Genomic DNA, 21,052 nt, shown 5'->3' on the forward strand with positions numbered 1-21,052 from the left:
TTTATTTGGTAACAAGGATTAAAAAGAAAATTTTAATTCCTTGTCTCTCTTCTAATGGCTGAACCGAACTGCGGTGTCAAATGGAAAGCAGCACACAAGAATTCCCTTGCAGACTTGATCTTTCGCAGAAATGCAAAGACGCCTGAGTTATACAACTTGCAATTATTATTTTCTAGACAGAAGTGCCAACCGTTGTGCTTTCCAGCGTATCAGTGGTTGCTACATTCTCTTTCTTGTCTTCGGGTTTCATGGCCGGAAACAGAAGTACTTCCTGTGGGAGATAAAAATGTACCCTGAAGCTAAGAAGCACTCTGAACATTTTTTCACACCTATCTACTCATTCCTTTTGCCTCTGTTGTTACCACCAAAATCTAGAGATTAGTATATTATATTCCAGCTGAAAAGACACATGTCTTCTTCTATTTCAACTCAGACCCTCTCAGTTACAGATGACAAAGAACAAATGCATAGCACTGCCTAGGGCACTATGTCAAAAGGATGAATAGACACATTTCTATGAAAATTTGATATCCTCATCTGTAAAAATGGGAAACAAGAGTTTCTATACCTCATTGGGCTGACTTAATTAGCTGAAATAATGCACGGAGACTTCCCTGGATCCTCAAGAAATGCAAACAATTAGTATTCCTTCTGCCTCTGGGAGGAAAAAACCCAAATCCTTCCAGGTCAGAGGCTCTGGCCCTCCTGTGAGTGGCATGGAACTCCTCTGCCTGCTCCTCTTCCCAGTCCAAATCCCTTCCTTAATTTTATCCCCCAGGCCCACCATGCCCTGGCTGCAACACAATGGAGTTTCTTCAGGGCAGTATGCGCTGTGGAGGGCTGCTACGTACCTTGATGTTGTTGGAGTCCGTGAGAAACATGGCGACTCGGTCAAGGCCCATGCCAAAGCCACCTGTCGGGGGCAGCCCATATTCCAGGGCAGTACAGAAGTTTTCATCTATGAACATGGCCTCATCATCACCTGCAGCCTTGGCCTAGAAGAGGAAAGAGAACCAAAAGGTGATCTTCTTCTAGGATATCTCAGTGTGTGAGTGAACACGTTAATAGGCTCCGAGGTGGGAGTACCATCATTCCAGGGATGCTCCTGACACTCAGGACTTGCTGGGGATTCATTTCCTAGTAACTCCAAGATGCAGCCGTTTCTCTCAAAGACCTGGAGGTCAGGACTGATGAAATCAACCTCAGAACACATACAAATTTCTCTGAAAGAAAACACTTCCGCTGCTTGGGGTTCTGGGACTCCAAATAGGTTAATTCTCGGAGACTGTGACAATGCCAAGAGTCTTTCTTGCATTTCCTGAAAGCAGCCCTCACTGGCAGCACCTGCTGCAGGCAGCCTGTGGGGGCTTTGTCTTCTCCATCCATCTTTACCTGCCTCCCAACCCTAAGCCACCTCAATACATGTATAATCTAAGAAAATAACGTTCTTGTTTGGCAAGCGTATTTTCAAGACCAAACATCATGCTTCCCATATGGAGATTAATAACTAAGTTCCTCTTATGTACTACAGAGTCAATACCAGGTGAAGTCTCCATTTTGAAATGTGACTTCCTCCAGCAAAGCCTATGGCTTTCTTCTGAAGTCACCAAGAACGTATATGCCGACACAGATCAGGGTTAAGGCTGGTATCTCCTGGTGAGTTGGCACAGCCTCTGCTCACAGTCCCCTTGCTCACCTTGGCCTGTTCTTCAAAAAGCTGCCGCTGCCGCACGGGATCATTCAGCTCAGTGTAGGCATTGCATATCTCTTTCTTCATGACAAACAGCTCAAAGCGCTCAGTCAGACCCTCTTTAGAGCGGTGCCTAGGGACAGGAGACCAGAGGGGAGGCTGAATATACAGGCCCCTAATGAGCTAAATTCTTTTTTTTTTTTGTTTGAGATAGAGGCTCACCGTTGCCTAGGCTGGAGTGCAGTGGTGTGATCTCGGCTCACTGCAACCTCCGCCTCCTGGGTTCAAAAGCTTCTCCTGCCTCAGCCCTGAGTAGCTGGGATCACAGGCGCATGTCACTATGCCTGGCTAATTTTTGTATTTTTAGTAGAGACAGGGTTTCACCATATTGGCCAGGTTGGTCTAATGACCAAACATCTAATACAAGAATTGAACTCTAGTGGACTCAAAAGTGTTACTGATTGCAGTTTGCAGCCTGCATGCACTCTCAGCAACAAATCGTTTGGTATAACGGTGAGTAGGGTGAGAGAAACCAGGAAGGTTTAATGATCTTCCTAACAGGCCAGTGTGGCAGACTGTTACAATGGAGCACACCTCTTGTATTCATGCCCACGTGTAGCCTCCTTCACCTGGACTCTGGGCTGGCAACATGTCTTGGTTTGGCCAATGGGATATCAGCAGAGGCTTGATATGTGTTTGCACAATGAGGTCTGTTCTTTTGGAAGCTTCTCCTCAGAGCCCAATCGCCATGCTGAAAGGAAGCCCAGGCTGTGCTGCCAGAGAGGCCACATGAAGAGGCCCTGGAGGACAAGATCCTATGTGGAGTGACCACATGGAGGAGAACCAAAGTGCCCTGGCAGAATCCCCAGTTGAAAAAAAGCCCCTTGGGTTATCCTAGTCACCACCACCCAGCAGAAAGACCACCAGTCAACCCACAAAATCTTGACAATAAACTGTTGTTTAACACCACTAAGTTCTGGGGCTGTTACGCAGCAATAGGTAACTGGAATCTTACCATTTAGCCAAAGGGCTCATTATCTGTGGGTGATCACAGATGAATGTAGGATTGATGCAAGTCACCTCCAGGAACTCCCCAACAAGCTTAATGAGAAAGAAAAGCAGAGTCAGTCACCATTTCTGAATAGTATTTGATCATCCCAGCCCAGACAGAAGACCTCAGCTCCCATCCAGATGGGTTTATCCTATAGTTATTTATTATTATTATTAATATTATTGAGATGGAGTCTTGCTCTGTCGCCCAGGATGGAGTGCAGTGGCACGATCTCGGCCTGCTGCAACCTCCCCCTCCCGGTTCCAGTGATTCTCGTACCTCAGCCTCCTGAATAGCTGGGATTACAGGTGTCCGCCACCACACCCAGCTAATTTTTGTATTTTTAGTAGAGACGGGGTTTCACCATGTTGGCCAGGCTGGTTTCAAACTCCTGACCTCAGGTGATTCGCCCGCCTCGGCCTCCTAAAGTGCTGGGATTACAGGTGTGAGCCACCGCACCCGCCCTACCCTATAGCTTTTTAAAAGCTGGAAAGGATTAACAGAGAGCACACCATAAATGATTTGGCACAGAGCTTAGTATGACAGGTCGAAGTTTGTTATTTCTCTTGTTCAAACTCTTTAGGGTTTTCCTACGAAGGTGCAGAAATGAACTCTCCCCAGGGAAGAGGGAACTGTTCAGCACCAGATGAGGACATGTACAACAAAGGCGGAGCCTCTCACCTTGTCAAGGAGCCTGGCTGTGGTCCGAGGTGGAGGGCATTCAACAGCTTTTGCCACACAGATATCATCAAGAATTTTGCGAGTTTCTGGGATACAAACGCACAAGTTAGGGCAGGAGACATCACATTAGCCAAGTACAAATGTACGTAAAGAGAATAGTGTGGGAAATTCTAGCTCTGACCCAATCAAATTCAGAGCTGGACAGGAAGAGAGGAGGAGTAAGTGCTGTCACTCACAATGGAGTGAGTGTTGTCACTTTACCTTCAGTTTCAAAGAGATTAGTTTCTGGCAGCTTCATCCCCAGGGCTTTCTCAAGCTCTTCTATCATGCTGATTCGCCGGAAGGGTGGGGTGAAGTCAATATCGTAGGCTTGGCCCTCTGGGCCATCTGGGTGGTAGCTGATCTTGTAACTGCCTGTAATATGCTTCACCATCCCTGGGAGAGAAACCTGTAATTTAGCAGGGATGAAACCCAGGCAGCCCTCCTCTGAAAGCAGCATACCAAACCACCCGATGAGTATGACGGAGGGCAGGAGTCACCTGAAACCATCTTCTCTGTGATTTCCATGACATCGTGATAGTCTGCATAGGCCATGTAGAACTCACAGGTGGTGAACTCAGGATTGTGCGTCAAATCAATCCCCTCATTCCGGAACTGTCGTCCAATTTCATAAACCCGGTCGATGCCACCAACCACAAGAATCTAACAGCAACACATGGCCACGGTCATGACAGCTAATCTTATATTAACACCTCTGGGAAGTTTCAGTCTCCAAAAGCCATAACTTGGTTTTCACAGATTAGGCACGCTCTCAGGTCTCTAGTCAAAATGCCAAGCACCCTGCTCTCTTTAGACCCTTGTAGTGTGGATAGTTACCCCTCCTTTTTGGCTGCCCAGGAATTCTAGATACTCTTCCTGTCTTGGGCATCCCCCACCGTTGAGTCTGAGCCTCCCCAAGGAAGCAGCGTCTCTTGGGGTTAGGCTGCAGGCGTGTGACCCGCACTCCACCAGTCAGACACACTTGAGACTTCAGCATGTTACATCTATTACATCTACATAACAGAAGATGTAGGTATTGCACAGAATTCATTCTAGTGAAGGGGGCCAGTCATATGTAGCATTTAGATTGCAGAGGTCCTAGTGGCAGTGACTTGTGCCTAGTGCCAGGGTTATGAGCTATACTAACTGTGCCTAGTAGGAAAAAACACTGGGTTCTCCATGAGAACAGCCCATTCTAATATGACTCGGAATCATTCCTAGTTGTGTAGTTTACAAGCCTGATTCTCTGATCCTCCTGGGGACTGTGAGCTTTCTGTACGTGGGGATTCACTCAGGATGGTGGCAGAAATATTAAAGGGAAATATTGGGGAAGTTATAATAGTCGCAAATCTTTTGGAAGGCTGAAAGGTTACGTAGCTTATAATAACTGAACAGGCTGAAGGGAGCTGGTTCTTACCTTAGAGCATTAGGTCATAGGGTAAATACTACAGACAACAGAGGCTTTCTCAGTTAAATCTGTTTACCCTATCTCCATTAACTAACCTTTGAGCCACATGGCCCTCTTGGGGGGAGGTCGACCAAAGATACTGCCCCCTAATAGTATTTACTTTAGACAGCAGTACCTGAGCTTTAATAATTCCTAGAACTACTCTCTTAACCATGTTAATTATCCACAAATGTGTTTACTCGAAGCTTCTGTTGTTAATTCTCTACTAAATAAATGCCTGGAGTGCGAGCTGCTCGTGGTCGGCCGCAGTGACAAACCTCTCTTGGTGTGCGAGCAGTCACTCAGCAGGACTGGCAACACAGAGTACCCGTATTTCAGTGTACGTTTTATTCATCCGTTGTTTACGTCAGGCTCTGCGGGCAGACCCCCGCAGCTAATGCCCTCTTCTGAGGAGCAATACCTCACCTATAGAGCTGAATAAATTTTTATTTTGCTTCACCTAGTTATAACAGGTTCTGTTGTCTGCAACTAAGAATCCTGAATAATAATCTTCGATATTTACCTGGGAATTTGAAAAGACATCTTTATAGTGATTTGAAGATACTTTTTTTTTCTTTGAGACAGAGTCTCATTCTGTCACCCAGACTGGAGTGCAGTGGCAGATCTCGGCTCACTGCAACCTCTGCCTCCTGGGTTCAAGCAATCCTCCTGCCTCAGTCTCCCGAGTAGCTGGGATTACAGGCGCCCGCCACCATGCCCAGCTAATTTTTGTATTTTTGTAGACACTGGGTTTTTCACCATGTTGGCCAGGCTGCTCTCAAACTCCTGACCTCAAGTGATCCACCCGCCTTGGCCTCCCAAAGTAGCTGGGATTACAGGTGTGAGCCACCGCGCCAGGCATGAAGGTATGATTTCCAACTTCCACAGAGAGATTAGGCTCTTTCTTCTATGAAAGACTTAAATCAGATCCAATCCAAGTAAGACTGTATCTTAAAAGTTTTAGGGGAACCAAAGTAGGTAAGGAGTGCCTGTACACATGGGAAAGACAATCCCTTTAGCCTCTGCCCTGCAATGCTCTATTGATCTTGTAGAGAAATTCTGGCAGTGTTACTCATGTCCACACACCTGACCCATCAGAACACCTTCTTGGCTGCTTTACTCTCTCTCTGTTCCTCTTATTTCTGACTATACCTGTCTAGCCAATGGTTTTCCAGCTTTCTGCTTCTTTAAGGGAACAGGATGTAATATTTTTGACTACCTTATGATAGAGTTCTGGAGCAATTCTCATATATAAGTTCATGTCCAGCTCGTTGTGATAAGTGATGAAAGGCTTCGCCACAGCTCCCCCTGGGATGATGTTCATCATGGGAGTTTCAATCTAAAAAAGACAGGAAGAAACATTCAGTCCTTAGATAACCAGAGGCCTTGGGGACAGATCATGCTTTGCATGTAATATACTAAGCCTGTTATATCCCAAACTAAATGTTAATAAGTTCAACAGTAACGTGCAAGTGCTTGACAAAAAAGAACAGATAGTATTTCTACGATGGTGTTTCAATTTCTATTAATACCTAACACCATTAATATAGTACCATGAACTTTCACAAGCTGTAAATAAGAATCTAAATGGATATAGCCTTTCTTGAGTTCAATTTGCAGTATTTATTTTTTGAGACACAGTCTTGCTCTTTTGCCCTGGCTGGAGTGCAGTGGCGTGATCTCGGCTCACAGCAAGCTCTGCCTCCCGGGTTCACACTATTCTCCTGCCTCAGCCTCCCAAGCAGCTAGGACTACAGGCACCTGCCACCACACCTGGCTAATTTTTTGTAGAGACAGCGTTTCACTGTGTTAGCCAGGATGGTCTCGATCTCCTGATCTCGTGATCCGCCCATCTCCGCCTCCCAAAGTGCTGGGATTACAGGCGTGAGCCACTGAGCGAGCCCAGCCCAATTTGTACTATTTATTAAAAATTTAAAAATTAGGCTGGTCTGAAGGTAGTGAGTTATCTCAACTGATTGTTTAAAAAAATTTTAACTGCTTATATCCTTTGACTTATTCTACTTCTAGAAATCCATCCTACAGAAACACTTGAACATGTGTATAAAGATACTTGTTGAAACAAACAATGCAGCATTAAGAAAGAATATCTATCTATCTCATACAAAGAGTTCCAGAATATCTTAAGTGAAATAAAAGCAGGTCCATCACAATACATACAGTGTGACTTCACTCATATTTAAAGCAAAAATAAAACCGCTCCAAATTGTTTACATATGTGCACTCCATCCGCAACACGCACATGTATGTATGTAATATGCCCAGTAAATGGTGCGGAAGGATACATATCAAACTCAAGTTTGGGGATGGAAGTTAGTTGGAAGGACTGGAAGGGTACTTTCAATTTTGCTTCTATTTAATTTATTGTTTGAATTTGTTTTATGGTATGTGTGTTTGCTTTTCTCATACCATCAAAAAATATTTAATGCTACAAAAAAGCAAAATGGTTTGAATACATATTGAATGTGACATCATTAGCATGTGGATGGCCCTATACCTTGTCCATTATCTTAGAAGTCAGCTCCTGCCTTCCTAATCAGGACAAGGTAGAACAGAGACAATGGCAAGAAAGGGGACATTCTCATTAAGCATGACACAGGATACGCTTTGGAAAAGGCAGGCAAGGGAGAGGCGGCAGCAAGCATTGCAAGGCAGCTCATCACGTCAGGCAAGGAACTCTCCCTACCTCTAGGAATCCCAGCTCATCCAGGAAACTTCTTATATATGTGATCATCTTAGAGCGGATGATAAATTTCTGCCTAACGAAGTCATTCAGGATCAAGTCCAAGTATCTCTGGCGATACCTTGTTTCCTAAACCAAAAGAAGCAGTTAGAAATCACTGGTATGTCTGATTCGATGGTATGATAAAACAAACAGAAGGCACCGCCATGCCACAGCTAGGAGGCATGAACGCTTACCTTGTCTTTGAGGCCAAAGTGAAGATGAGGTAACATATGCAAACAGGGAGACAGCAGTGTGATCTCATACGGAATAATGCTCAGCTCACCCTTCTTGGTTTTCCCAGGATTCCCCTGAACTCCAATTATGTCTCCCCGACGCAGTTTGTTATTAATATGAATAAATTCTTCTTCTGATTTATAATTTCTGAGTGAAAAGGAAATGTAATTCAGTAAGAACAATTCAAATGAACACTGACTACTGGGTTCCTCTGGAACCCTCACTCATCTGTTAATACCTAGTTAATGTGAGCCCAAGAAGCAGCTCAGATTCAGGGGCCACTATTAAAAAGGACTATCCTTTACTTTACTGTCATATAACTTGAGGGCAGTCATCACTTTACAGGTGACCAGGTGGCCACGTTATCTTCTTCTCAGTCTTCCCCAACCATGTCCGACTCCTTCTTACTCTTAACTTCAAATACCAGTAAGACCACATCAGCCTATTGCTGTGTTGTTCTAGGCCAACCAAGAAAAGTCTATAACTGGGTATTTCGAGATACCTGGAATTGGCCATGACTTGCAACTTCACTCCCTCTCCTCGAAGATCATAGAAGATGAGCTTTCCCCCAGAAGCTCTTTTGGCATGGATCCTACCTAGAAAAAGAAGAGCAAAAATACTGACTTACAGAACCAGAAGTCATTTTACAGTATCAGTGTCAAAAAAAGCTCCCTCTGCATATATATATATATATATATTTTTTTTTTTTTTGGAGACAGAGTCTTGCTCTGTTGCCCAGGCTGGAGTGCAGTGGCACGATCTCGGCTCACGGCAACCTCCGCCTTCCAGGTTTAAGTGATTCTCCTACCTCAGCCTCCTGAGTAGCTGGGATTACAGGTGTGCACCACCACACCTGGCTAATTTTTTTTTTTTTTTTAACTACAGAGGGGGTTTTACCATGTTGCCCAGGCTGGTCTTGAACTCCTGGGCTGAAGTGACCCACCCACCTCAGCCTCCCAAAGTGCTGGGATTACAGGCGTGAGCCATGGTACTGGCCTGCATTTTTTTTTTTCGTCAGGGCAGAACACCAAGCAGTACAATCTTATTTTAGCTTGAGGTCTAATCCCCATCTTTTCCCTCAAGCCAACGATCTCCATTCAGATCAGTTAAAGACATGCAGGGAGACCTGGCTTTCAAGATAAGTCACTGGATGCCTGGAAGATGGTGGTGCTGGGAGCAGCAGAGTTTTTGGATTTCCTTGAATCCTCAAATAAAAATAGAAAGCATAGCTAGAGAGGCAAAGTGAAAAATCTATGGACAAAATTTACAACAAAATGATGTGGGAAGATGTTGCCAAGAACCCCCAAATACAAGCAATGAGGTAAACCACCAAGAGTCATAAGACCTCTACATGGAGAAAAAGCGGTGGGGAGGAATGGGATATGGGAGGGATCTGAGAACTGGAGAACTCCCAAATGGCCAAAGTTATCCGCTGGAGAATGTGAACCTTTTCCTCCAGGAAAGCAGCTGAAGCTGGGAGGGGATGTGCCCATTTCCATACAGTTGAGGGCTACATTAAGATTTAAAGGGGGCCGGGCGCTGTGGCTCACGCCTGTAATCCCAAGACTTTGGGAGGTCGAGGCAGGCATATCACTTGAGGTTGGGAGTTCAAGACCAGCCTGACCAACATGGAGAAACCCCGTTTCTACTAAAAATACAAAATTAGCCGGGCATGGTGGTGCATGCCTGTAATCCTAGCTACTCGGGAGGCTGAGGCAGGAGAATTGTTTGAACCCGGGAGGTGGAGGTTGCAGTGAGTTGAGATGGCGCCATTGCACTCCAACCTGGGAAACAAGAGTGAAACTCTGTCTCAAACAAGAAAAAAAAAAGATCTAAAGGGAATGAAGAGCCCACAGAAACCCTCTCAACAGCCAGGCTCCCTTCTAGGATAAGACCATAAAAAACCGAATGGGACAAGGGAAAAAGAGACAAAAAAAGGAGAAGACCCAAAAAAGATGAGGAAGAAGATGAGGACTGGGAAATTTCAGAAAGCAAGCTGCTGTATTTCTGAACACGTTACAAAAACAAGAGGGAGCTCACTAAAGTTGGAAAAACGAAACCTAGTTTCCTTTGAACATTCAGGAAAACTGATTTCATGTAAATATAAGCAACATAAAAGCATTGAGCTCATCTACCATATAAAGTTACCTAAAAAACTAAAAAAGGAGAGATAGGAGAATAACACTGCTCTAGACAAAATAAAAGCTCTCAAGACAGACATGCTCAGAACAACAAAAAAATTTTTTTTTTTTTAAATTTTACTTTAAGTTCTGGGATACATGTGCAGGACATGCAGGTTTGTTACATGGGTATACATGTGCCATGGTAGTTTGCTGCACCTATCAACCCGTCATCTAGGTTTTAAGCTCCACATGCATTAGGTATTTGTCCTAATGCTCTCCCTCCCCTTCCCCCACCCCCCGACAGGCTCCAGTGTGTGATGTTCCCCTCCCTATGTCCATGTGTTCTTATTGTTCAACTCCCACTTATGAGTGAGAACGTATGGTGAAAAGCAAAAAATTCTAACTTACTTTTCAACAATGAGCTGAGAGACATTAAGAAAAAAGACACAAAACATTAAAGAACACAAATTAGAATTAGAAAAACTAAGAAATGAGGTGATAACACATGAAAGAATTAGAAATAAAGTAAAAATCTTTCAGAAAATGAGGACTAAGCTATAAGGAAATAATAGTGACTAAATACAACAAATAATGCCTCAAGAGAAACAGTAAGTGAAAAGAAGGATAAAATTTAAAAATCAAAGTATGAAGAAAGAGATAAAAAGGATTTGAGACAAAGTAACAATTATCAAAAAGAATCAGATGATTCAGTATGCAGATAAAAGTCCCAAAAGAAATGTAAAGAAACAGAATAAAAACAAAAAATTAAAAAAAAAAGATCTGAAAACACACATGTGAAAAGATCTCAGAGCACATTACATAGTTGAGAATATCAAACTAGAATAACTAACATCAAGAAATATTTTAGTGGCAGGGCGTGGTGGCTCACGCCTGCAATCCTCACACTTTGGGAGGCTGAGGCGGGCGGATCACCTGATGTCAGGACTTCGAGACCAGCCTGGCCAACACGGTGAAACCCCATCTCTACTAAAAATACAAAACTTATCCGGGTGCGGTGGCAGGTGCCTGTAATCCCAGCTACTTGGGAGGCTGAGGCAGGAGAATCGCTTGAACCTGGGGGGTGGAGGTTGCAGTGAGCTAAGATGGTACCACCGCATTCCAGCCTGGACAACAAAGTGACACTACATCTCAAAAAAAAAAAAACAGACTTTAGTAAAAGCACTGCACTTTAAAGAAGAAATCTTTTGGGCATTTAGGTGCTGGCAGGAATTCTCACTGGGTGGTAGGATTATGGGTAATCAAAACTTTCCTTGCTTCTTTGACTATTCTAAATTTTCTACAACTGATAGTTGGTGGGGGAGGGCAAGGAAAAGATGTGATTTTTTTAAATTTAGGAAAAGAAAATCTAATACAAGATACTACAACTCCAAAAGAGCAATGTTCTAGAAAAACTGTCTCAGTGCAAAGCATTCTCAGGCCAAAGACCAGAATTCTTAGAAGCCTGAGACTTCTACCACTGATTCTTGCTGATGAAGGGAATCCTCTACTTCTTTCTGTGAGTAGATATAACGGCGCTGTCCTTTGTAAAGTAGCTTCAGACACAGACTACTTGAGAACAAGACCAACCCAGATCTTCCCTTGTGCTACCGAAGGGTCCTGCCTGTTGCGGGAGTTCAGTGATTTGCCAGGGAGAGTTCCTACCTGCCACCTTTAAGGTGATGTCAGTCAGGTGATCCCCAGGCTGCAGATGACTATATTTCTGGATGAAGTCAGTGAGTGAGATGTCAACATGGAACTTGTGTGTGTACGGATTTTCCCCATTGACCTTCAGCTGATGAATTGCTTGGCTGCGGATTTTGAAGTATTGCTGTTAAAAAAAAAAAAGCCCTTGAGAAGTTGAACCTAGTCAGACCAGTGGGACCCACCTAGCAGAGGGCAGTATTCTGCCCCAGAGTGACCCCAATACATTGTTTTCTTTAACCAAGACCTGTGCATTACAGGAATGAATATGGAGATTTGCACTTAAAATATGCAGGGTGGCCAGAGGCCAGCATTCCAAAATGCAAGAGTCAACAAAAAGAAATATCAGAGTTCTGCCTAAAATAATAGAAGTTTAATTTTTAATTGGTATAGGTGGCCTTGTCACTTTTGTAGACCACATTTTGCATGGTGAGTTGAGTCACTTATCTTCTTAACTACTCTCCTACAGCGACACATCAGATTTTTCCCCAAGGCATGGGGTCTGGAGAATGTAAACAAGGAATATTCTACAGCAGCCTTTCTCACAAAGCTTTTCTGATGCAACTTCTCAACTCAGCTGTTTCAGGGGGAAAGCAGCCTCAGAAATATGTAAACAAATGAACACGGCTGTGTTCCAATACAATTTTACTAGTAAAACCAAGGAGGGGCAAGGTGTGGTGGCTCACACCTGTAATCTTAGTCCTCAGGGAACCCAAGGTGGGTGGATCACTTGAGGCCAGGAGTTCAAGAGGAGCCTGGCCAACATTAGCTGGGTGCAGTGGAGTGTGCCTCTAATCCCAGTTACTTGGGAGGCTGAGGCAGGAGAATCGCTTGAACTGGGGAGGCGGAGGTTGCAGTGAGATTGCACCACTGCACTCCAGCCTGGGTGACAGAATGAGACTTTGCTCAAAAACAAAAACAAAAAACCAGGGAGGGAAGGATAAAGTGGGGGGCATAGAGAAGTGGATTTGGCTGGTGGAATGTAGTTTGCCAGCCCCTGGTCTAAAGTAAACCTCAGGCAATCTTTAGAGAGACACTTTCCCTAGGGCCTCAAGGTCAAGCTAATTCCAAGGAAGGTTAATTCACTTGAATGCTGGACTCTCCCAAATGTCTTTTGGGGGTTGACATAAAAAACACTCAGGGTCTGTGCCTTTAAGCAGATGGAGTGGCAGACCCTCCCTTATCCTGGCAGTGACCTCGGGCATACTGGTCCTTCCTACTGTCCAGTCCCAAAGAATCTGCCATAAGCCTCATCAGAAGCTTTCGTGTGCCCGGCCATGCTGGTGGCCCAGGGAACTCACATTTGGGTCCAGGCTCTCTTCCTCAGGACCCACACCATTGTCAGTGGTGTGGCTGGTGGCAGCCACAGTGGCTTGGCTTAGCTGTTTCTCACTGAGCTCTTTCTGCTTTGCCTCCTTCTCTGCTACTTTCTTCTCAGCTTTCAGGCGTCTCTTCAGCTCACTGTTGGAAAGATGAAAGCGTTCAATGTGTTAGCTGCCTGAAGAGTCCTCTATGTTCTGCCCCTAGCCACTTATCAAAAACGCGAATCGCCTGGGAGGAACGCTCTTTCTCAGTTGTATACCCCTCAATTCCACACCCATAGCTCAGCTCAAGTCTCTCATCACTAAACTCTTTATGTGAAAGACACAAAGGGAAAAATAAGCTTAGAACAAAGATATGAAAGATCACTCTCAATCTCTGCTTGCCAGTCTCAGGTCCTTGGCATTAGGTCCCAACTAAAACCAAGATCTACCAGGACAAAGAAAATCCTATGCATTAGTTTTGAACAGGAGAAAATATTTTCTAGAAAATTAGCAGAAGAGGCTTTTCTTGAGCTAATTAGGTTAGGGAGCTCCTTGGGGCTGGTGACTGAATCTTAGTTGTTTAGTATCCCCTCCAGAACGTGACGTTCCAACAGTGATAGATCTTTTTTTTTTTTTTTTTTAAATGAGACAGAGTTTTGCTCTGTGGCCCAAGCTGGAGTGCAGTCACAATATCAGCTTACTGCAATCTCTGCCTCTCGGATTTCAAGGGATTCTCGTGCCTCAGCCACCTGAGTAGCTGGAATTACAGGTGTGTACCACCACACTCAACTAATTTTTGTATTTTCAGTAGAGACAGGGTTTCACCATGTTCGCCAGGCTGGTCTCAAACTCCTTGTCTCAAGTGATCTGCCAGCCTTGGCCTCCCAAGGTGCTAGGATTACAGGTGTCAGCCACCTGACCCCTCCAATGCCAGATCTAACACATGATCAGGCAACATCTCTAGCCCTCTGCCACCCCCTCTCTCTAACCTCCCCTAAGCATGAGTTAGGCTGATAGTAAGGAAGAGCTGGCTCTTTAGCACTCAAGGAGACCTCCCCCACCAACAGTCTCTCCAAGAATGGCTGTCAGCATTAGTCTCACTTTGCCCACTGGAGCCTGACTTAGACAACAAAGTAGAACGGTGTGCAAAGCAGCATAGTACAGGGGATAATACATCATCTTTGTAGTCAGGCTGCCTGGGACTAAATTCCAACACACTTGTCAATTATGTGACTTGGATGAGTGAATTAACTTCTCACCTATAAAACGAAAATAATAGGCCGGGCGCGGTGGCTCAAGCCTGTAATCCCAGCACTTTGGGAGGCCGAGACGGGCGGATCACGAGGTCAGGAGATCGAGATCATCCTTGCTAACCCCGTGAAACCCCGTCTCTACTAAAAAAATACAAAAAAACTAGCCGGGCGAGGTGGCGGGCGCCTGTAGTCCCAGCTGCTCGGGAGGCTGAGGCAGGAGAATGGCGTAAACCCGGGAGGCGGAGCTTGCAGTGAGCGAGATCCGGCCACTGCACTCCAGCCTGGGCGACAGAGCGAGACTCCGTCTCAAACAAACAAACAAACAAAAAAAACGAAAATAATAATAGACAACCTCCACCAGTTGCTGTGGTGTGTACTGAGATTATGTTTGTATAAAGGGATTACCCTAACCCTGGCATTTAGTTAACCAAATATGAGCTTTCTAGGTATCTTTCAGTATCTTAACCCTTTACTCTCTGTATAGAAACTATACTGATTTGAATATATTTCTGGCTAAATCGCTTGCTATCCAAACTCTTGATACTTATCCCTTGAACCTCAAAAACCAAAGCGATGTGGACAACTTTGAGCTGTTCTGTATGATACGTTCATGTCTCTTATGGTCTGAATTTGCTATCTGAACCCAGAAACTAAACATATTGGTATAGGGAGGGTTATCTTTACTATTCAAAGACAATTTATGGAACATTCTTTCAAACCACTAATCAAATATTCTGCAACAGTGAACCACAGCAAAAGATCCCAAGTCATGCCTGCGTACTTTCTGGCTTCAGGACACATCCCTCATTTTCTGTAAGAATTTAGAATAACTTAAACAAAATGAATTGAGGTTTTGAATCTTTCACCTCTTTTTATTGAGACAGAGTCTCGCTCTGTTGCCCAGGCTGGAGTGCAGTAGTGCAATCTCGGATCACTGCAAGCTCCACCTCCCGGGTTCACATCATTCTCCTGCCTCAGCGTCTGGAGTGGCTGGCACCACAGGTGCACACCACCATGACCAGCTAATGTTCTTTTTGTATTTTTAGTAGAGACGGGGTTTCACTGTGTTAGCCAGGATGGTCTCGATCTCCTGACCTCGTGATCCGCCCGTCTCGGCCTCCCAAAGTGTTGGGATTACGGGCGTGAGCCACTGTGCCTGGCTGCTGCGCAGTGTGCCTTTCCTTTTAAACAGGAAAAACAGATTCTGATGGTTTCACAGTTGACAGCTTTTTCTACATATAATGTCTTATAACATTTGTAAAGACAACCTTTCCAAAACACTGTGCTGGTGCTATCATGCTATAATTCAGTCAGTGGACTGCTAAGACTAGGCTGTCTAGTTCTTCTAGAATTAAGATAAATCTGTTTTCCACTCAACCAGGTGCTCCTCTTAAATCAAATCAATCTTAAGGATAATCCAAAAAGGTCCTAGGGATAGCACTAAGACTAGAAACCAAATTAATCTCAAGAGCAAACAAAACCCCAGAAAGACAGAAAAGGGAAATAACTGGCATTAGAAATTATTTGTTCAAACAAAGGTTTTGTACTCAGCACTGTTCTAGAATAAGATCCACATGTCATCTCAAGACTCTAAGGAGAGATGATTCGAATTTATTAAAGAGGAAATGAGAAAGGACTATTGGTTTTGGTATTAGGGTTCCTTGTTTCCTTAGCAACAAGTCCAAAGACTTAGCCAGAGGCTTAACAGATAATGAACCAAGTAAGGAAAGAATTTTTGCTTCCAGAGCAATAAAGAAGGTAATGGGCACCAACCTTCTTTGATCAGATAATGGCTTGTCCTTGTGAGGCGCTGTGAAAGGAGCAAGTTGACCCAGTCGCAGTTCCCTGTGACCCCACTCTGCCCAGGAGGTTTTGCGCAGGGACCCCCTAACAAGCCTTACAGCAGCTTGCGTCAACATGGCAGAACACCCTGGAACTAATGATTACCACCACCTAGCGGGAAACAGAGACGTGGTGTCAGATGGGACAGACAGTATACACAGACCCAACCAACTCTCTTATGGGTTGGGGAGGGGCACCATGCTTCTACAACCTTTTAGTCCCATTTAACTTAAGTCTCTCTTAACTGATAGCAACCCTGTAACACTCCCTGTGCTACAACTGTAACTGACAATGTTCTTAGTCCTGACTATGGAAAAAACATGCACATCTGGGGTCAAAAGCCAACAGCAAGTTAATGGATCGCTTACAGGTAAAAATGCTAACAACATCCTAGAATATGGGAACAGGATGTGAGGTACTTTCTGAAGCCCTGAAGTGTGGTTTCTCACCTGGAGAGAAAATACTTGGCCACAAGATGGCAATAGGAAGCATATAAAATAAGAGGAAACTGTCACTATCAGTTGCAAACTCTAGACAAAGATAAATGCAAGTCAAACAAAAACACGAATCAAAGAGAAGACTTGTCTGGAACTCTAGGAACAAGGGGAAAGGAGAATTTCAGGAGGGTCCTTAGACTATGTTATGTTTATACATTATAAATGCTAGAAGGCAACAGAATTACAGAGATCACCTTCTTTACCATGTTCAAATAAATCTGAGGAGGCTATTTCACTTGGGCAGGGAGCACATCTGTTTTTAAACTTGGAGTCAATACCTGGCATAAAATGGTGCTTACTAAAGATTTCAGACCAAGGAATGTCCAAGAACAATTAAATGGAAGGAAATGTTAATCACAAAAAAGTTATCTTAGTCCGTGGTAACTAGAGGAACAGACATCAATAACAGGTAAGACAACGTGAGTAGTGCTGTGCAGTCAGGATACAGAGCATGGGCTGAGGAGGCACAGGCCTGATTTCAGATCTCTGCTCCAGTGCTCTGTGTCAGCGCTAGACTGTATTTTAGGAATGCACGCTTTAGTAATGCATTTAATTACCAGGGCCTCAGTTTATTAATCTGAAAAATGGACAATAACTCTTCTCTTGCAAAGTTATTATTTAGACAGAAAGCTTGCAGAGATCTAGCATTGTGCCTGGTACAGAAAAGCTGGTCAAAAAAGTTGTAGCTTATGGCCGGGCGTGGTGGCTCAAGCCTGTAATCCCAGCACTTTGGGAGGCCGAGACGGCGGATCATGAAGTCAGGAGATCGAGACCATCCTGGCTAACACGGTGAAACCCCGTCTCTACTAAAATACAAAAAAAAATTAGCCAGGCGTGGTGGTGGGCGCCTGTAGTCCCAGCTACTTGGGAGGCTGAGGCAGGAGAATGGCGTGAACCCGGGAGGCGGAGCTTGCAGTGAGCTGAGATCCGACCACTGCACTCCAGCCTGGGTGACAGAGCCAGACTCCGTCTCAAAAAAAAAAAAAAAAAAAAAAAGTAGTAGCTGTATTTAATCTTAGAAAAGTCAGTGAAGCAGGGAGTGGTGGCTCATGCCTATAATCCTAACACTTTTTGGGGCTGAGGCGGGCGGATCACCTGAGCTCAGGAGTTTGACACCAGACTGGGCAACATGGTGAAATCCTGTCTCTACTAAAATACAAAAATTTAGCCGGGTGTTGCCGCATGCGCCTGTAGTCCCAGGTACTTGGGATGCTGAAGCATCAGAATTGCTTGAACCCGGGAGGTGAAGGTGGCCATGGGCTGAAATCACACCGCTGCACTTCAGCCCGGGCAACAATGACTCTCCCTCCAAAAAAAAAAAAAAAAAAAAAAAAAAGTCAGTAAAAAGAAATTAACCAGTTTTCTCAGTTTACCTAAAAACACTGAACTGGAAACCCTGCTTTCACCTGTGATATACAGTCCTATAATTCAATTCAATGTAATTTATTATCATAGGTGGTTTGAAAGAATGAACTAAACTTTAGGGCTGTATATCACAGATACATCACATTCAACTAAATTTGACTTAACAGATTAAAGTCCAGTCAATTTTCTCTAAGGTAGTAGTTCAAAGGCCAGGTTCCAAACATTTATGGAAGTCCATCAGATTGCTCTAATAAAGGACAATATATTAGGGTGCTACCAAACTGTAAACTTAGACCATTTCTCTAATACTTACTTCTAAGATATTTGAAGCACAAATCTAGGGTCACAAAAGGAAACATCGGGCCAGCTGCGGTGGCTTACGCCTGTCATCCCAGCACTTTGGGAGGTCAAGGTGGGCGGATCACGAGGCAAGGAGTTCGAGATCATCCTGCCCAACACGATGAAACCATGTCTCTACTAAAAATACAAAAATTGGCCGGCTGTGGTGGCACGCGCCTGTAACCCCAGCTACTCGGGAGGCTGAGGCGTGAGAATCGCCTGAACCCGGGCAGCGGAGGTTGCAGTGAGCCGAGATGGTTCCACTGCACTCCAGCCTGGCGACAGAGCGAGACTCCATCTTAAAAAAAAAAAAAAAAGAAAAGAAAAAAAAGGAAACATCATTTCTCTTTTCTTTTTCATTCAGGGTCTGGCTGTCTCAGTAACGCCTTGTGGAACGCGACGGAGAAGAGCTCGCTCACGCAGCACTCATAGCAGTCCCTGAAGGACCTCAAGTCTCCCAGGCCGGAGTGCAGTGGCACGACTTCAGCTCACTGCAACCTCCGCCTCCTGGGTTCAAGCGATTCTCCCGCCTCAGTCTCCCGAGTAGCTGGGATAACAAGTGCGCGCCACGGGGATTAAGCCGTCTCGTATGCGTCTGGAATGGTACTATGTACCGTCTTCCTAGCAATGATAAAACACTCAATTACCTGTGTTCTGTGGTTCAAATGGGGAATGCTAATAAGAATATAAGACAGCCAGTTAAAGAGTGGCTAATCCTGACTTATCTATGTTAACCCACACACTCCAAGGATATGGGAGTGGTTAACAAAAAGGTATCAGGCTTAATTAAGATGGTCTCTGCTGTTAGACGTTGATCACTCAATACTCACAGGAATCTAATGAATAACCCATACGGGTAGATGGCAGCGAGCCGAAACTCAGTTTTAGAACTGATCCCTTTTAATACATAACGTTCAGAATGACCTTAGTGAGGCCTAGAAAATTTTGAAGGTCTTTCTGAAAAGCTAGGGTATTTAATATTTCTTCAACTTTCACGTTTACTGAGTGGCTCAACAAAAGAAAGCATTTCTCACAAGGAAGGAGATGAAGGTAAGCAATAAGTTTCGCTTTTCTTTCCTGATAACTCTTAGCTCGTCCTAGTTCCCCCTCCACAGTCTCTAAACTCTAGGGGTATGATAGGGAGGACCCCGCCGGTGCCGGCTGGGGACCGGGAGCCGGCGTGCCCGGGGTATCCTGGGGTGTGTGGTCTGCAGCGCACAGCCATCCAGTCTCACCATGTGCATACCCACGACAGCCGGCAAGAAGGCCCCGGCACAGCAGCCTTGGTGGGAACTTCGCAGCGCTTCCCAACCCAGGCTCTCCTACCGCAAAGGCTTTAAAGACTCGCAGCGACACTCACTTCTTGCTCAGTTTCGGCTCGCTGCCATCCACTTTCACCTCGGCCGCCTGCACCGCTGCCATCTTCCCGGAGGGCCCGACCCAAATGTAAGGACGATAGTACGTTAATTTCCAGGTCAAGGTGCGAAGCCCCACCTCTTCCGGGGGAGAGGGGGCAGGCGCTTTCATTGCGCCGTGGCTGCTGTTGCGCAGACTCAGTGCTGCGCTTCGCATCTGAGGCGTCTGCTGCGACAGCTCAGTCAGTCGCGCTCTGTGTGCCGGGGGCTCGTGAGGAGGCAGCTCTTCTAGTAGTGCTCGGCGTCAGACATGGCGGAGGCGATGGATTTGGGCAAAGACCCCAACGGGCCCACCCATTCCTCGACTCTGTTCGTGAGGGAGGACGGCAGCTCCATGTCCTTCTACGTGCGGCCCAGCCCGGCCAAGCGCCGGCTGTCGACGCTCATCCTGCACGGCGGCGGCACCGTGTGCCGGGTGCAGGAGCCTGGGGCGGTGCTGCTGGCCCAGCCCGGGGAGGCGCTGGCCGAGGCCTCGGGTGATTTCATCTCCACGCAGTACATCCTGGACTGCGTGGAGCGCAACGAGAGGCTGGAGCTGGAGGCCTATCGGCTGGGCTCCGCCTCGGCGGCGGACACCGGCTCGGAAGCAAAGCCCGGGGCCCTGGCCGAGGGTGCCGCAGAGCCGGAGCCGCAGCGGCTCCCGGGGCGGATCGCCTTCACGGATGCGGACGACGTAGCCATCCTGACCTACGTGAAGGAAAATGCCCGCTCGCCCAGTTCCGTCACCGGTAACGCCTTGTGGAAAGCGATGGAGAAGAGCTCGCTCACGCAGCACTCGTGGCAGTCCCTGAAGGACCGCTACCTCAAGCACCTGCGGGGCCAGGAGCATAAGTACCTGCTGGGGGACGCGCCGGTTAGCCCCTCCTCCCAGAAGCTCAAGCGGAAGGCGGAGGAGGACCCGGAGGCCGCGGATAGCGGGGGTGAGGAGGCTGTGCGCGGGGCCTCGCGGACCGCTGCGCGGGTGGGGTTGGGGTCTTTTTCCCGGCTGCCTGGCGTCCATCTTGGCATCTTGGGTAGAAGCGATTGGCCCCTCCCCCTGTTGACATCCGGGTAAATTTGCACCATTTTCTTTCCTCCTCGCTCCCGTGTTGTTTATTATTGTCATTATTTGTTTGCGATGGGGTCTGTGTTGCCGAAGCTGGTCTGAACTCCTGAGCTCAAGTGATCCTCCTGCCTCGGCTAACCACAGTGTTGGGATTACAGGAGTAAGCCGCCATGTCTGGGCTCTCGTCGTTTTTGTTTTTAATTTTTGAGTGGGGGCTCGCTCCGTCGCTCAGGGTGTCTGTGATGCAGCCGCGCGATCACGACCCACTGTATCCTGGACCTCC

General features: G+C 45.9%; 2 protein-coding genes across 3 annotated transcripts in view; one reads left to right on the forward strand and one right to left on the reverse strand.

The window, feature by feature from the left end:
- On the reverse strand, nucleotides 1-19,881 carry KARS (lysyl-tRNA synthetase). Of its 2 annotated transcripts, XM_025371071.1 has the most exons (15): nucleotides 19,670-19,779; nucleotides 16,040-16,219; nucleotides 13,011-13,170; nucleotides 11,671-11,836; nucleotides 8,388-8,481; nucleotides 7,846-8,032; nucleotides 7,613-7,738; nucleotides 6,128-6,247; nucleotides 3,962-4,124; nucleotides 3,684-3,857; nucleotides 3,423-3,508; nucleotides 2,706-2,791; nucleotides 1,697-1,823; nucleotides 852-995; nucleotides 1-271 (listed from the first exon to the last, which is right to left on the reverse strand). In XM_025371071.1, the coding sequence occupies exons 2-15, from the start codon at nucleotides 16,183-16,185 to the stop codon at nucleotides 173-175; spliced, it is 1,878 nt and encodes a 625-aa protein (XP_025226856.1). In that variant the 5' UTR covers nucleotides 16,186-16,219; nucleotides 19,670-19,779; the 3' UTR covers nucleotides 1-172. The 2 variants fall into 2 exon arrangements, with proteins under 2 accessions (XP_025226856.1, XP_025226855.1); XM_025371070.1 differs by lacking the exon at nucleotides 16,040-16,219 and having other exon boundaries at nucleotides 19,670-19,881.
- The window catches only part of TERF2IP (TERF2 interacting protein), a 9,712-nt gene continuing 8,464 nt past the window's right edge, over nucleotides 19,805-21,052 (forward strand). Inside the window, exon 1 of the mRNA XM_025371072.1 lies at nucleotides 19,805-20,644. Coding sequence (XP_025226857.1) covers nucleotides 19,975-20,644 — 670 coding nt within the window. The 5' untranslated portion in view covers nucleotides 19,805-19,974. The remainder of the gene's footprint in view (nucleotides 20,645-21,052) is intronic.

The sequence above is a fragment of the Theropithecus gelada genome, chromosome 20 (assembly GCF_003255815.1).
Source record: "Theropithecus gelada isolate Dixy chromosome 20, Tgel_1.0, whole genome shotgun sequence".
Taxonomy (NCBI): Eukaryota; Metazoa; Chordata; class Mammalia; order Primates; family Cercopithecidae; genus Theropithecus; species Theropithecus gelada.

Excerpts from the sequence above, each read along its gene's own strand:
- KARS (XM_025371070.1), bottom strand. The coding sequence starts at position 19,881 with ATGCGAAGCGCAGCACTGAGTCTGCGCAACAGCAGCCACGGCGCAATG. Across the intron at positions 2,792-3,422 it reads CAGCCAGGCTCCTTGACAAG|CTTGTTGGGGAGTTCCTGGA; the intron begins GTGAGAGGCTCC and ends TTTCTCATTAAG. Across the intron at positions 1,824-2,705 it reads ATGAGCCCTTTGGCTAAATG|GCACCGCTCTAAAGAGGGTC; the intron begins GTAAGATTCCAG and ends TCCTGTCCCTAG.